Source organism: Pholcus phalangioides, unplaced genomic scaffold, assembly GCF_987345545.1.
Source record: "Pholcus phalangioides strain wild (caught in Gottingen) unplaced genomic scaffold, Ppha-v1.0 ptg000003l_1, whole genome shotgun sequence".
Lineage (NCBI taxonomy): Eukaryota > Metazoa > Arthropoda > Arachnida > Araneae > Pholcidae > Pholcus > Pholcus phalangioides.
Genome location: NW_028301596.1, coordinates 28,095,094 through 28,113,051, shown reverse-complemented (window position 1 = coordinate 28,113,051; position 17,958 = coordinate 28,095,094). Strand labels below are relative to the sequence as shown.

The following is a 17,958-nucleotide window of genomic DNA, read 5'->3' as shown; positions in this document are numbered from 1 at the left end:
TATTTTTCACTATTCTTTCTTTGCTATTGATGAAGGAACTTCATATAGTTCCAAAACGCATTTAGCCGTGGTTCGTTTTTTGCAATTTTGGGTCAACATACGTCGGTCGTTCCCTGGTATTATCTAACCCAAAAGGTAATTCGTTTCTAGTTTTAGAATTATTTATTAATAGTAAATTGTGATCAATCCTTTCATTTGTTTTGACATCTCACAAGTTCCAAATTTTCATTCATTAAGGGAATATTTTCCATCAGTTTCGAAATTTTTATTCACTCCAATTTCTATTAATCATATAATGTTATATAATAATCTTTATTTAATTTCCACCTTTAGTTTTTTTTCATTTTTTTTATTACGGAACAATTTTCCTTTACTTCCGAATTTTCATAAATTATAATATTTCATCAATCAAAGAATAATTTATCAGAAATTCTGAATTTTTGAATAGTTTTTTAATTATTCACCAATTTCGAATTGTCATCAATCCTGATTTTTCACTATTTTTTTGTGTTCACGTTTTTATAAACGGTATTTTAATAGATATTTTTCAACATTCCCGTACTTAATATTTTAATTAATGTTATGCCTTCATTTTAATGCCAACTTCAATCACCAATATATAATATCAAATTATCAATGCTCCGCGAAATCGTTTCCTTTCGTAAACGCCCGTTAACTCGGGCCAGAGTTCACGCACGTACTGCGTTCCAATATGCCAGTTCTCCCACTCGTCCTATTTTTTGGTTAAAATGTCCTAATTTCTAGTTTTTGTCTTACTTTTCCTACTTTTTTTTACCAAATCCTATCAACAAAATTTGTGTAATTGATTTTAATTGAGCAAGGAGTGATTGATATATTGCCAAATATTACAAATGTTGGAGATAGCAATAAATGATTTCTGCCAAAGCAGAAATCGTTTTTAAGATTATTTGGGGGGGGGGGGTTGTATGTGGACCATTTGGTTTATTAATTTTTCATTTGCTTAGTTTGAGGGTTCAACAAGTGATAGCAGTCATTAAAAATTTGTGTCTGGATGGGAAAAATAATTTTGTATTCATCACTTCACATGGTCTTGAACAGTAACTGTAACTAACATTCATCATTAAAAATTATGGTGCAAATAGGTGAAACAACAAATTGCATTTCAAAGCAGTTGGATACATAGGCCTATTCTAGGTTTGGTGATTCTGATGCTACCCAATAGCATTCAGTTGTCTTCTGTATTTTTAAGGCATGAAGAGGTATAAACAATATTTACAATGTACTCAGCAAAGATTAGAAATGAACGTGCTTCATTTGTCAAAAGCGATTACACTGGCATTGAACAGTAAAATGTTAACAAATCCCTTTAAAAAAGGATGGACAACGCAGTAAAACTATCTGGGTCTCCTTGCCTTATTTACATCGGATCTTGTAATTTACACATTTTGCACTGTGTTTTTGAAAGTGGTCTCAAAGGAGCGTCATTTTTAAAAAACGTAAGTCTTCAAAATTTGCTGTGCACTGTCGAAGAGAGTTCGCAAACTCTACACTTTGGAAGACTCCAAAAAAAGTAATATATATAAGGAGAGACAGCACAGAATTTATCTGTGGTTGCTAGTACACTGTTTTGGCCAAAAATTGGTTTAGTAACCAAGTAATTTGTCATTTTGCTTTGGCTTGAGTCAATCTTATAGGATACTGACATAGTGCTATAAAAAAAAAGTTAATTCAAAATTAAAAAAAAAATAAATCAATTTTTTAGAGTTTTTTTCATTATGCTATGATTACGTTGTCTAAGGGGGTTACCCTCCCCCATCCTACTTTTAAGTCCTGCGTTTTCCTATTTTTTTGAGTGGGAGCCCTGAATATGCGCATCTCCTCGCAACGCGTGAGGCATGTTGACGTGATCGCGCTCGGGTCCCACCCCGCTTGCGAACGCTGCACGCGACGCAATTTGCGCTTTGCCTTATATCTCCTCCAAGGTTGCCCACCAATAGAAAGCAGTCAATTTTTTTTGTGGGGGGGGGGGGGAAAGACGTGTTGAGGTGACAAAGCAACACATTAACACAACCATATACTGTATTTTAAATGTATTTATTTTTCGTGCATTATATATTTCTTCTGAAGAAATTGTGGACTGGTTTCATGATTTAATATAAGGAGGAAAAAAATAACTGGGAATTTTTTTCTCATATTAAATCATAAACACTAACATCTGTATCGGATCACCCTTAATAATACGAATGTAGTCGTTCGTATTCATAAAGCTCTCGAAGTATAACGAGGCAATTTTCTTGATAAAGGAAACACTGCGAAAACCCATACGAATTCTTCGATGAAAACGATATTTGTTCAAATCTGAAACGAAACACTCATGAGAAGGTTAATAATTTAATAGCAACAGGACGAATGATAAGAAGAAAGCCGACCACGATGCTTCGGAAGCCGTTGCCGATTTGCTTTTCAGCTTCTCCATCTTATGATACTGAAGCTTGATCTTATCGATCTTCACTTCATTTTTCGATACCAATAATTTGGTAGAGAGAATAGGAAAATTCCCTGAAAAAAAAAAGAAGAAAAAAACATCTTGGAATTTTACGTGAAATGTATAAAATGTTCAAATATATAAAGGTATATAAAGGTGCTCTGCGTGGGCGGATGTGCCCCTCTCTACACAAAATTATCCCTTAAAATTTTGGAGAGGAGTGAAATTACTCTTGAAAATTATTTTTTCTGATAACACTAATCACAATTCCCCCTGTCATAGGGGTACGCAGAATTTTCTCGAGTGGGAGGGGGGTTAAATTTTTTCCCCTTCTGAGGGGGGGGTTGCGTTTTTCCTGCAAAACAACACTATAATCTTGGCTCAAGGGGAGGGGTTAGAACCCCACCCCCCCACTCTTTGCGTACGCCAAAGCTCCCTAGAGATTTTAATGTTAAAATTTCTCATTTATACGACATATAACTTCAATTATGTCGACTCTGACATACGGGGGGGGGGGGAGACGTGGAAATGTTTGAATTCCCTGAGCTACGTTATTAATTTAGCGTAGTCCTCAACTTCGTGAGGAAACGTAAAAAATTAAAAAAAATTAAAGCGTGTGAAGCACTACTAAAAAATTCGAGTAGGCTTTCGTGGACGCATCCGCAAATTTACATGTAAAATAATCTATTTAAGTCTTGATTACGTTCAAATATTATTCTTCATTGTTTGAATCCATCTCTATTAGCCGAGAAATTGTGTAACCAGTTCTCTGCTTAGTTTAAATGCATTCGAGATAAAATGAAAATTTTTCACTTAAAAATTCTGAATTCTGCTGGAGAAATTCCAAACAATTTTGATAGATTCCATTTGAAATCATATTTCATTATTGTCATAGATTTCAAGACAGTGCATTTATTAGTACAAGACAGTGGGTTGCAATCAATTCTTCCAGAAAAAGTACGGGCCATATGCGAGATGAATATTCTTATTCATAGTCGTAATTATCGTATTATAATTTATGAATCAGGAAGATAGTCTTAATACTTGATTTCAATGAAGAATAAAAATTCAAGTTGGCTTGATTGAAAATCTATAGAAAAAACCAGACATTTTTCCAAAAAGTCGGGATGGTAAAAATTACGTGAAAATACGGGGATATTCCGAGAAATAGAAGACGTATAGTCATCCCACATATACCAGCATAATTTAAAAATAATTTTATTATAATAAGTGCTGCAACCACACAGGGAAACATTTTTAAAAGTATAAATCTCGCGTTTTTCAACTTTACACTAATTTATAGCATATTATCAGTAGGGTAACCACGTGTCTCTTATTTTACGGGACATTCTCGTACTTTCACGTAAATTTGGCCGTTCCGATTTTCTTTATACAATTTTTCTATTTATTTCCACAATGTGAATTTAAAAGTTCTACCGAAATTGTGAAAATGAAGATAATTTTCATAATTGATAAAATATTTTTATAATTGTGGCTATAATTATTAAATTTTTATCTCGTGTATTTTTCATATTAAAATTTTTTTCGGTTAATTAGAGTTAAATTCGCTGCAATTTCTAGTATCCCGTTATTGCTCACCCCTCGTTAATTTTTCAGAAATTTTAAAACATTTTTGATAATTTTGCCAACATCTTCAGTGATGTACCGTATTTTTCTTTATAAAATTCTAATTTTCCATATTTTTCTAACGAAATATGGTCACCACGCCATGATGAACGATTTTTTTCCTGAAATAATTTTCTTTACTGCGATTTGTAGTAGCTCAGCTCAAAATATCGTTTGATCATTTTTGTCACACCACGGTCATTTTCTGCACACGAGGGCTAATTAGACCAGGACCTACAATTTATTGCCGATTCCGAACGACAGACTTCTTTTTCATAATCACCGAATGGTTGATGCGCTAACCAATCGATGTGGGACTCTGCGGTAGCAATCTTTTTCGGTGGTCATGTTGCTGTTTCTGTGTCAGGAAAGTTTCTGACAAGGACGAAACTGGTATCGAACTCGCGACACCTCTAAACATTGGTTATAAACCACTACTGTCCCTGAAAATGAGACGTTTGGCCACTTTTTATGAATCTGTAACAAAAAGCTTCTATTTTGCACAGGATGATACGAGCGTTTAAAATGAGGCCAATTCAGTCAGGTATCTGATATTTAAGACTTATTTACTCCGAAAATTAAATTCACTTGGCACTCCGCGAACGTGCTCGGCATTGTTCACGAACTTCCACAAAATTTAAATGTAGGAATGGAGGGGAGGGGTGCAGGGCCGTCATTTCAAATTTTCCCAGGGGGGGGGGCAAAGCACATGTATACAATATATGTATATATATATATATACCATTTTTAGTGTATTTCAAAATCCGGGGGGGGGGGCAACGACCTCCCTGTCCCCCCTAAATGACGGGCCTGGAGGGGGGAAGAGTTTCTTTATCAAATTAGACTTTTTTTCTGCTATTTTTTCCTTGAAATTAAAAAACCAAAAATCAATAATGACGCTCACATAGGTAAAAAGTGAATAATTTAAATTGAATGGACATCTTACTATTGGCTTGATATACTGTCATATTTATATTAAGTTGTCAAGTTTTCACAAAACTGTAACAACTGTTAATCGTAATGACTAAGTTTTATTATGTTATGCTATCGAATGGCCTGTAGCGAAAGTGTTTGTGAAACACTGAACTGATCGAAATCGTCAAATATGATCATATTTTAAATATAAAGAATAATAAATTTTCGACCTACTTTTTTACTCATTTTCATCAAGTTTTTATACTGTCTTTGGAGTCCAGTGCGAAAACAGCTTGTCAAACGATGTGATGGGCTGAATTTTAAATATTGTGTTCTCCACAGGAACTTTTTGGTGTGCGAAAACCCTAAGTTATGAAAATATTATCTAAAGTTAGCGGTAACCCTTTCTGATCTTTAAGTACCCTAAGGCCCTCCTCACACGGGGAAACTAAAGTCCGGCAAAACTGATAAGAGAAACCGTTTCCAGAAAACCGTATTTTTCGGTAATACCGTTTCCAGCACGCGTATTTCCATAGACGCCCTCGCACGAGGAAATTGGCGACGAAATATCGAGCGCGACTTAATCACTTGGCGACTAGCATGCTGATCGCCGCCAACTTTCGTTGAAGAAACTCGAAACTGCCTTTATAGCATTCCTTTATATTTTCGTCATTCGAGTAAATTGAAAAGCAATCCAGAGTATATATATTATATGTAATAAATTATCAGTTGAAAGGATATGAAATTTTGACAAATTTCAGCTCACAGGTAAATACGATTTCTTCATTTAAATTGATACTATTTTGAAATTATGATAAAATCAGGGGCGTCGGAATTGTTTAGAAACTGTGGGTGCTCGTCTTTAGTTTTATATTGGAAATTTTAATTTCTGAATCAATTCTGGGGGTGCTCGGATCCATGCCACAAATTACCGTGGGTGCTTGAGCACCTCCGGCTATGAGCCACTGAATGAAATACACTGCTCAAAACAATTAGGGGAGCAAGCAAAAAAGTGAAGAAAACCGTGCGAGACAGCCACGTATTGGCATACAATGGATAGTACACGCGTATCAATGCGCAATAAAGAAAAAAGACGTAAAAAAATTTGGAATTAAGCTTTAATTCTTTGAAAATATGGAAAAAACATGAAAAGATGATTTACGGCAACAATTTGGTTACATGTAAACGATAAAAAAAAGTACTGTTTAGACATGATGCATGAGTTTTAATAGGGCGTGTGGTCTCCTCGAACAGCTAAGACTGCTGCACACCTGTTTGCCATGGATGCGATCAGGTTATCGATCAGACTTTGGGGAATACTGTTCCACTCCTCAAGAAGTGCAATCTGCAAGTCTCGGACAGTAACAGGCGGCCTTGGTCGCGCAGCAATGCATGTCCCAAACATGCTCGATTGGATTCAGGTCAGGAGAGCACGCTGGCCATTCCATACGCTGTATTGTTTCAGCTTCCAGACGAGCTCTATGCGGTCGGGCATTATCATCCTGGAAAACAAAGGAATCTCCAATGGCTCCAGCGTAAGGGATGACATGAGGTCGCAGTATCTCGTCTGCATACCTTCGGGCCGTCAAAGTGTCATTCCGAATGATATGCAGGTCCGTACGTCCGCCTATGCTGATTCCACCCCATACCATCCAACCAGCTCGTCTGTATTGTGACCTTTCACGAACGAATGCGGGGTTATTTCGAGTGCCCCTGTCCCTCCATACCAGAACACGTCGGGTGTCACACTCCAGACTGAATCGGGACTCGTCTGTGAACAGCACTTGGCTCCAATCATGTTGCTCCCAATCTCGATGTTCAGCAGCCCATCTTCTTCGGGTCGCACGGTGGCGTGGGGTCAACGGAATGCAGACCATTGGCCTACGTGCATAGAGCCCTCCCTCACGAAGCCGATTACGTACTGTTTGGCTGGACACCCTTCGTCCTGTTGCCAAGAGCAACCGTCTTTGCAGCTGCGTAGCATTCTCTGTTCTGTTTCGACGGGCTGTTAACCGTATATACCGGCCATCAGTTGCTGTAGTGGCGGGTGGCCGACCTTGCTCTGGTTGACGTCTAACATTTCCTGTTTCTTGGAATCGATTCCACAGCCTTGCAACAACACTTCTGGCGACTCCAACAGCGTCCGCGACACTACGTTGTGTTTGCCCGGATTCCAGTCTGCCTATTACACGCCACGCCATGCCATGGATTCCGGTAAATCACGTTGTTGAGACATCCTCAAGTCACCTTGTCTCAAAAAAAAATTCTGCGCAATCGAATTTCACAGTTACGGCAGTAAAACAGACGTTTCTGCAACATCCCGATTTCTGCCCTTATCTCCTTTTTCTGGTTTTTGACGTCATGAACTTTGATTTGTATATGAAGTTTTCTTCTTCCGTTTCCTGCTAGGCTTTAAATTATGGATGATTCATTTTATGTTACTTATGGGCATCAGGAAAATTAGATCTGGTAAAATATTTCAGGAGTAACCAAGTGAATTTGCCAAGTAGGGCCTCGGAAAAAAAATACTGGGCTCGAGGGCCCAAGATGCTCTTAAAAGACGGCTCTGGATAAGCATCTCCAGAAATTTTCAAAATACCGTCTACTTTCACAACATGTACCAAAACAAGCACGTGTCGTATAGGGATGGTCCCTGATTTTCCCCCTTGCCTGGAATGTCTGTAATTTAGGTCACGTACACGCACATCTGTGTGTGGGAGTATATTCGGGGAAAATCATTCCCTGAAACAAACAATTCATGTTGTTTGTCTCTAGTTTTGCCTACAGTTTATTTTTTGCTTCTCGAAACCGTAGCTTTCACCGTTTCATCTGATGAAACTACGCAAAATCCTACGTGACAATACTTTAATATACAATAACTTATATACTAATCAATCCAACATATACGCGTACCAAGAGGCATACTTATTGAGGGAAAACAGTCATTTTATTGCGAATTTTCTTTCCATTGAAATCACTCAAAGCAAATGAAATCATACTAAAAAATTATATAATTTTGCCATTTTAAGAAATAAGGAAATTTCCATAAAGAAAATTGCCACAAAGAAATTGCGTATTTACCTGTGAGCTGAAATTCTGTAGTAATTTCACTTTTGTAATAAGAAACTATTTCACTTATTTCTTTGTAACGATTTTTGTTTAAATATAAATAAATTAATATCGATATTTCCTATCCCGGTTAACAAGATAGTACCGGAAAATAAGAAGGAGAACTATAGACTGTGCTGTTTTTACTCAATTTCCCGGGCTTTGGATATTTTTTTAGTAGCGCCGTGTGAGGGAGAACGGGCAACTCGACTCGTTCAAGTCAACTCAACTCTCAAGTTGAGGCAACTCGGGTTCGATTTTAGTTTACCCGTGCGACGGGGAAACGAAAGTCCGGCAACTGATAAGAGAAACCGTTTCCAGAAAACGCGCACGTATATTGCTATAGAAGTCCTCATACGAGGAAATTAGCGTATTGGCGACGAAATATCGAACGCGACTCAGTCACTTGGCGACTGGCATGCTAGTCACCACCAACTTTTGTTGAAGAAACCGCCTCTAGCATTCCTTCATATTTCCGTCATTCGTAAATTGGAAAGCAATGCAGAGTATATATAAGTAATTATAGAATACTCAAAGAAAGGGGTCACCGAAAAAGCATTTAATGAAATTTTGACAGAATTTCAGCTCACAGGTAAATACACGATTTCTTTATTTAAATTGATATTATTTTGAAAATAAAATAAAATCAGGGGCGTCGTAATCGTTTCGAAACTCTGGGTGCTCATCTTTAGTTTTATATCGGAAATTTTAATTTCTGAATCAAGACTGGGAGTGCTGAGATCCATGCCACAAATTACCGTGAGTGCTTGAGCACCCCCGGTTCCGACGCCACTGAATGAAATGGTAAACCAGGCCTGTCATTTCAACTTTTTCAGGGGGAGGGCAAAGAACATATACTCACTATATGTATATATATATACCATTTCTAGTGTATTTTTGAAAGCCGGGGGAGGGGCAATAGCCCTTGATCCCCTCAAATGATGGGTCTGTGGTAAACACATGGGCCCATTCGGGCACCCCCACCCCAGGGGGGGGAATTCTAAAAGAAGATGGGGCGTCACGAAAATTAGATCTGGTAAATTTCAGGAGTAGCCAAGTGAATTTGCCAAGTAGGGACTTAAAAAAAAAAACACATGGCTCGGGGGCCCATGACACTCTTAAAACGGCCGGTTCAAAATAAGATGGGACGTCATGAAAATTAGATCTGGTAAAAAATTTCAGCAGTAGCCAAGTGAATTTGCGAAGTAGGCCCTGAGAAAAAAATTCATGGCCCGGGGGCCCACGATACTCTTAAGACGGCCCTTCGTAAGCACGTCTAGGAATTTTCAAAATACGGTCTACTTTCACAACGTGTACCTCAACAAGTACATGCTCTATAGGGATGTTCCTTATTTTTCCCCTTGCTTGGAATGCCTGTAATTTAGGTCACGTACACGTACTGCGTGGGAGTATTCGGGGAAAATCATTCCCTGAAACATAAACAACAGTTATTTTTTGCCTCTTGGAACAGCAGTTTTCACCGTTTCATTTCGTGAAACTATGAAAAGTCCTACTAGACAATAATTTGAAACTAATATAATAATAAATCCGACATATACGTACTGAGAACCATATTTATTGAAGAAAAAAACAGACATTTTATTTCCGTTGAAATCACTCAAAGCAAAAAATAAAGTATCCTAAAACGTTATATAATTTTACCATTTTATTGTCATTTCAAAATGATATCAATTTGAATAAAGATATTTTGTATTTACCCTGTGAGCTGAAATTCTGTAGCAATTTCACTTTTATAATAGAAACTATTTTACTTATTTATTCGTAACGATTGTCATTTATTTTTGATAAATTTAGATTTTCCCTATCCCGGTTAACAAGACAGTACCGGAAGATAAGAAGGAGAACTATAGATTTTTGTGCTGTTTTCACACAGTTTCCCGGGTTTGAATATTTTTTTAGTAGCGCCGTGTGAGGGAGAACGGGCAATTCGACTCGTACACGTGACACGCGACACACCGTTGGAAACTACCGTCTTAATTGATATTACAGCCATACTTCAGTATAACGTCCCACCTCGGGACCGAAAAAAAATGACTTCATCAGCGGGGTAACATAATAACGAATAAAATTTTTTACAAATTGTACTAGCAGGACAAAAAAAACTGACGCTATATGAGAAATCACATTAAACGTGGTCAACGTTATACTGAAGTCTTTTACTGTATAATGTTATTTTCAAGATGTTTCGTATCACTCTAAAATGCAGCGACTCCCTTTTTGCAAACCCTGTTCATGCATTTATTACCAATTGCAAATCCAAGTTTTCGTCTCAATGAACTAAATTAGTTCATACGATTTGAACGGTATAAAAAAATATAAAAACGATTTTAAATAAACTGGAAGAAATTTTTTTTGCTAACATCACATACTAAACTAAATGTTACATAATCTTTATTGTAGATGGATTACAGAAATAGAATAGCAATTCAATTATAATGCCACGACATGAGAGATGGCCCCTTGTTGTGGAAATGAACAATAGAAAAGGATTTAGTCGCACAGGGCCCGACGATATTTATCTTGATCGCACAGGGCACGATTTTTGCTTGGTCGCACAGGGCACGTAACCTAATGCATGTGTGAACATGAACTGACATCATGATCATCATGCTCCCCTTCCAGACTTTCACTCTTATGGCGCTCTGTCAGCTACTCACATTATTCTTACTTTTTTGGATTCGTTGCACAAAAGTACTGATTAGTACTTTTGTGCATATTTTGAAAATAAAACTCATTGATCATTTCTGTCACACATTATATAGTATTTGTCTCCTACGCACCGTGCGTAGGAGATAATAGATTTGCATATATGCGTATTATAAACCGCTGTGGACTATACTGGAGAGCAGCATATAGAAATGCGCTCTCCACTTGTCAATACAAGATTCATTGAGAGACTGGTTATTTGTGGAGATGAAGATTACAAGAAAGAAAAGTCATCACTGCCCCCACGGGGACTCGAACCCTGGTCTCTCGCTTGCCGGACGAGTGCTCTACCATCTAAGCTATGGAAGCAGATAGAATGTTTCAACCTTGTAGCGTATATATATGTTGAAAGGCACCGTACATGGACGGCGTCAACAATCAACTAATAGCTCGTGAATGACATAGGCCAACCAGATGGCCACATGCATATAGAAGCATGTGGATGAATTTTCTTCCTTACAAATACAAATACGACGCCACAACAGGCAAATTGCCCAACGAGGTGGCTGACTTAAGAACATCATGGATCCCCGAGCCATTTTTTGGAGGCCCTACCTACTATTGCTACACCACACATGCACCCCCTCCCCGCGGAACCCCCCAACGAATCGGTACATGCGGGAATGTGCGTGTACGTGTAGTGCAACCTGACGTAAAGTTTGTTTCTGTGTAATGCTTGTTATGTGTAGTGCTGTCATCTGCCCCCAGTTTTTCTAACTATGAGTGAAGTGTTATGGTTGAATGATTTACCGTTGTAGGACTGTTGCTTTCTGTGGCGAGACTTTTTAACGGGGAGATCGGCTCGCATTTGCGCCTTGAAGTTGGGAACCACAGAAAACCAACTTCAGCCGACCACCACTGTGGGGTTCGAACCCGGATCCTCGCATCACGAGTCCGGCACTATAACCACTCGACCACCACAGCGGCTTCCTTCTAATCTTCATCTCCACAAATAACTAGTCTCTAATTGAATCTTGTATTGACAAGTGGAGAGGACATTTCTATATGCATGTGGCCATCTAGTTGGCCTATGTCATTCAATTGATTGTTGACGCCGTTCATGTACGGTGCCTTTCAACATATATATACGCTCCAAGTGTAGGAAGCTGTTGAACAGCCGCTGAAAAGGAAGAAATGTAACGTGACTTTGTACTCGAGCGAACGAGCGATTTGTAAGAACGTGAAGCTTAAAAAAAAAAGGATGAGAGCAGTAGTATTGGAGAGATTGAATTAATGGATGGTAGAGGAAAGTAGGCGTATTTAGGCTACGCTTGTAAATGTTCTAAATTCGAATAAAGTCTGTTTTTTGAAATCGTTAGTAAAATCCCGGAATACTTTGATTTGAAGCCGTGGCCATTTCCTTAGGAGCCAACAGATTTATCAGAAGCGGGACATAGCACCGGACTGCGATAGAGGAAAATGTCATTTCTCGTGAGAGGACGAAAGAAAGACTTGGAGATGCTGGCGTTGGAGTTGGGGGAGAAGCCGTCTTCAGATGACAGAGTCGCCGATCTGAAGAATCTCATCGTCATGTCGAAGAACTATGAAGAGGACTTTGTTAGAGGACTCCTTGAGCAGATCATCGAAACCCGTCAAGAAGAAGCCGAAGCTCTGCGACGGAAAGAAGAAGCCGAAGCTCTGCGACGGAAAGAAGAAGCCGAAGCTCTGCGACGGAAAGAAGAAGCCGAAGCGCTGCGACAGAAGGAAAAAGATGAAGCGCTGCGACAGAAGGAAAAAGATGAAGCTCAGCGACAGGAACGAGAGGCCGAGCGGCAGTTCGAACTGGAGCGTCTTCGGATAACATGTGCGGCGTCGCGAAATATCGATGATGACACCGAAAGTCATCGCATCGTACCGTGCGATTTGACGAAGAAGATACAGAAGTTCGACGCGGATAACGGGGATTTAAGTCTGTATTTACAGTACTTCGAGTGCCAGGCCGAACTTGCGAGAGTACCAGAGGGACAATGGGTCACTAGCTTATTAGTGTTACTGCCTTACGAAGTGTCCGAAATCGTGATCCGTGAACCCAAAGAGAGAATTAACGACTATGGTTTCGTCAAGGGACTGTTGCTGAATCGATTCAAGCTGACGACAGAGAAGATACGGCAAAAGTTTATCCAGCACTCCCGACGTCTGAAGGCGACTTGGAAGGACTTTGGATATGAGTTGAATGTCTTCTTCTCCGAGTGGCTATCTCTTCTGAATGTTACCGAGTTTGAATCATTGAAGAAACTGATCGTCACAGAGCAGATGAAATCGCGGGTACCGACGAACATTCGTGAACATTTCATCGATCAGTGGTCTAGTTTTGTGAACCCTGATGAATTAGCGAAGAAGCTTGATGAATACGAAGTCGTGAGATCCGAGATCGAGGATGTAAAGAGTCGCAAGTTCACCGGGACTGATGAACGAAGATCCGGATTTTGAGATGACCAAAGGGTAGATGCTCACCGAAGAACCGTTGCTCAGGATCGAATTGTGCACGTGGATCCAAGGAGAGACATGATGATGGGAACGACTTTGAACCGGAACAATCGACCTCGTATGAGTGAAGTTCGTGACGGCGAGGGACAACGTGTCAGGCCAACGGTTCCGAGAGACAATAAGCGGCAGGACTGGGAGCCCAGATGTTTTTCGTGTGGATACCTGGGTCATGTGTCGCGTGATTGTCCAAGAAAGAAGAAGTTAACATGCCGCCTGTGTGGTGTGGCCGGTCATATTCAAAAGCACTGTGATCAGACTACAACGAAGAAAGTCAACTTGGCAGCAAATGGTTGTGCTGATTGTTACGAAGGGAACTGCATCAAAAATGCTAGGATCAATGATGGGCGTCTCATCTCATGTTTGATCGACACTGGAAGTAGTGTGACATTGTTGAAGAAGTCCGTAGCGGAGGATATGAAGCTCAAGTATGTGCCGAAATCAGAAGAATTATTCGGTTATGGAGATCTGGTGAAGGAAATACTGATGTCTTGCTAGAAGTCGTGAAGGGGAAAACGAAGGTTCCTATTTTGAATTTAGGGGAACATGTTGTGAAGTTTGGTGAAGGACAGTGTATCGGTCGTGCGTCAATCGTTGTTGATAAACTCAGCATGAGGGAATTAGAAGAATCTGATGAAGCTGTAGGAAACCCCGAAGTCAGAAACTCTTTTGTGTGTGATGAGCTACGTGAAAACTGGGATGTTCTGGTGGATGAAGAAGTGAGTCCTTCGACTGATTGCTGCGTGAGTGAGGCCGTCATAGGATCGAGGGACATTGAAGTAATCGGTGAGGATGAATGATATCATTTCAAGTGTGGCCTTGAAGGATGAACTGTGTGATGAATTACAGTCTCGCGATAAGAAATTTGCTAATGTGGGTACTACGTGTGAGGGACGAGGACGTAAGAGAAGAGGAATTCGTTTAGATGAGATAAAGTTCGACGATTCAACTGAGAAAGAAGAAAAGCGTGAAGTTTTGTCATTGGTGAATGAGTATAGAGATGTTTTTGCATTGTCCATTGAGGAACTTTGGTGTACATCGTTGACTAAGATGGACATTAAGGAAGTAGAAGGCAGCAAACCTATTTGTATACCGCCGTATAGAACAAGTTTGTCTGAGAGGACGGCAATCAGCGATATCGTGAAAGAATGGAAAGATAATGGTGTAGTCACAGAAACTAGGTCACCGTATGCTAGTCCAGTATTATTGGTGAAGAAAAAGACAGGTGAAAACCGATTAGTTGTGGACTACCGTCGATTGAATAATCAGACAGTGAAAGACAAATTCCCATTGCCACGAATCGATGATTTACTGGAAAATTTGGCTGGGTGTAAAGTGTTTACGACGTTGGATCTAGCTCATGGATACTTGCAGATACCGCTAACGGAGGAAGCGAAGTTGAAAACAGCATTCATCACTCCAGATGAAACAGGACAGTTTGAACGTATGATATTCGGGTTAGCAAATGCACCAGCAGAGTTTCAAAGACTGATGTGTCAAATGTTGGGTCCACTCATGAACACTAAGGTCTTATGCTATCTCGATGATATCTTGATACCAGGGAAGGATTGGACAGATATGATGGAGCGAATTAGAGAAGTGTTTGAAAGACTGAGAACAGCCGGATTGACGCTGAAGTTGACAAAATGTGAATTCGGGAAAGGGGAACTGGAGTTCTTAGGATTCGGTGTCAATGCAGAAGGCATTCAGCCAGGTTCAAGGAAGTTGAAAGCTGTCAAAGACTTTCCGATTCCCGGTAACGTTCATGAACTACGTAGATTTCTAAGATTGACTAGTTATTTTAGAATATTCATAAAAAACTATGCACAGAAAACTGATCCATTGACACGATTGACACGAAAGAACGAAGAGTTTACTTGGAAAGAGGAACAGACAAGAGCTTTTGAAGAACTGAAGTATGCGTTGATGTGCCAACCCATACTATCACACTATGATGCGAGAGCGGAAACCGAAGTCCATTGTGACGCGAGCTCAATTGGGTTAGCGGGAATGTTGTTGCAGAAAGGAACGAACGGCAAGTGGCATCTAGTATATTGTGTGAGCAAGAAGACCACAGAAACTGGGAGTAAATATCACTCGAGTAAATTGGAATTGATGGCGATTGTTTGGACGTTGGATAGATTGCGACAATTCTTAATTGGGATCAAGTTCACTAGCGTCACTGATTGTCAAGCTTTGGTCTACATGAATACAAAGAAATGCATGAATCCACAGATAACCAGGTGGTTTGATCTAATTCAGGAATATGACTTCGAGGTGAAACATCGATCAGGATCAAAAATGGCACATATAGACGCACTTAGTAGAGCACCTGTAGCAGAATCAAAAGATACTCTAGACTCATTTATCGATCAGAAATTAGAGATATTGATACAGGGAAATAAATTGTGATAATTTCCCTGCTCAATTTAACCGTAACTGCAAGTTGTTATGTGGGAACACTACGCTGTTTTGGCGCACAAGAGGGTGTCGGTTGGCGCACAAGAGGGTGTCGGTTGGCGCACAATAAGGTGTTTGGCGAGATAGAATGAGACCTTCAGGAAGAAGCCGTAACACAGAGACAGAGTGACAAGAAACTTCGAAGCGAGCGCTGACCCCTCTGCCTGGCGGCGGTAAGTTAATTACTGACTCCTTCCTCTTCACTACTTGTCACCTCGCGTAATTAAATGAACATGTAATTTATTATCAGTTGAACAGTGAGATAGGTGCGGAATAAATGTAAGGAAAATGAGTCTGGAGTTATATGTAATTATTTTATTCATGTCTAATTTTAATTGATACAACCGGCCTTCGTATCAATATGCTTAACTCTCACTGAGGAAGATCAATTCCTAATGATCCAGCATACACATGACGAACTGAAGAAAAATATAGAAATATTACAGAAAAACGATACGTACCGGACCAAGGAGGAAAAACAATTAGTTCTTGGGTACGAGCTGAAGAATAACCGACTAATCAGGAAGTTGGACGATTAAGGAAAATTGAAACTACTGTATGTAATTCCGAAGTGCATGCGGAAAGGTACTGTAATCAAATTTCATGATCTTATGGGGCATTTCGCCACAGACAGAACAGTTGGGAAGATCAAGGAAATGTACTGGTTCCCATACATGAAACGCTATATAAAACGTCATATAGCTATGTGTCTGGAATGTTTGTCAATAAGTTACCGGCAGGTAAGCAACAGGGATTGCTGCACGCAATCGAACCCGGAAAAAGACCGTTTGCAGTGATACATATGGATCATCTGGGACCTTTTGTCAAAAGTTCGAAGGGAAATCAGGAGCTACTAGTGATCATTGACAACCTTACCAGATTGGTACGATTATTTCCAGTTAGAAATACTTCAACTACCTGTGTAATGAAATCGGTCGACATCTTTGTGAATGACTTTGGACTACCGGACCGAATTATAAGCGATCGTGGTTCTTGTTTTACGTCACACCAGTTTGAAAAGTACTGCAAGAATAACGGAATTCACCATACGCTCAATTCAACGAAACACCCTAGAGCAAATGGGATGGTCGAAAGAGCAAATAGGACTATATTGTCGTCGATAACTACAGGTATGGAGAACAGAGACCATAAGGACTGGGACGTGAAAATCAAGTTGGTAGAACGAAATCTGAACAACTTTGTGAACAAGTCATCTGGTAAGACACCATTTGAGATATTGCATGGATATTCTCCAAGATTCAATGATGGAATGTTGAGACGGTTAGCAGATGAGGAGAATAACTCGTGGATGGATCCAGAGGAAGTAAGAAAAGAAGCTCGAGATATAATCGTGGAGAATCAAAGAAAAATGAAGAGTACCTTCGATAAGCGCAGATGTGCTACAATAGTGTTCGAACCAGGCGAGGTTGTTGTTATGAAGAGAAGTCCGAGAGCCATGGAGCAACCGACGAAGACTCAACCTAAGTATAGAGGACCGATGTCACGGCTGTATTACCGAATGACACGTATCGGGTGACTGAATTGGAATCAACAGTGAAAGGTCATCTGTACACGACAACAGCGCACGTGAGCCAACTAAAAGCTTGGAGGTGTGAGTCTGAGTCCGATGATGAAGACATTTCAGTGCAAGAAGAAGATGAGCCAGTGTTACCAAGACGTAATCCGAAGAGGTCGACACGTAAAGACCAGTACTGTGGGGCAATCGGGACGATTGCAGGTCAGGATGACCGAGTGTAGGAAGCTGTTGAACAGCCGCTGAAAAGGAAGAAATGTAACGTGACTTTGTACTCGAGCGAACGAGCGATTTGTAAGAACGTGAAGCTTAATAAAAAAAGGATGAGAGCAGTAGTATTGGAGAGATTGAATTAATGGATGGTAGAGGAAAGTAGGCGTATTTAGGCTACGCTTGTAAATGTTCTAAATTCGAATAAAGTCTGTTTTTTGAAATCGTTAGTAAAATCCCGGAATACTTTGATTTGAAGCTGCGGCCATTTCCTTAGGAGCCAACACAAGGTTGAAACCTTCTATCTGCTTCCATAGCTTAGATGGTAGAGAACTCGTCCGGCAAGCGAGAGACCGGGGTTCGAGTCCCCGTGGGGGCAGTGATGAATTTTCTTCCTTGTAATCTTCATTTCTACAAATTACCAGTC

General features: G+C 39.9%; 1 protein-coding gene across 1 annotated transcript in view; it reads right to left on the bottom strand.

Annotated features, from left to right (window-relative positions):
- Window positions 1-2,058: 2,058 nt before the first annotated feature.
- Window positions 2,059-17,958, bottom strand: part of LOC149088352 (ferric reductase 1-like) — a 282,687-nt gene continuing 266,787 nt past the window's right edge. Inside the window, exon 7 of the mRNA XM_089252900.1 lies at window positions 2,059-2,541. Coding sequence (XP_089109026.1) covers window positions 2,366-2,541 — 176 coding nt within the window. The 3' untranslated portion in view covers window positions 2,059-2,365. The remainder of the gene's footprint in view (window positions 2,542-17,958) is intronic.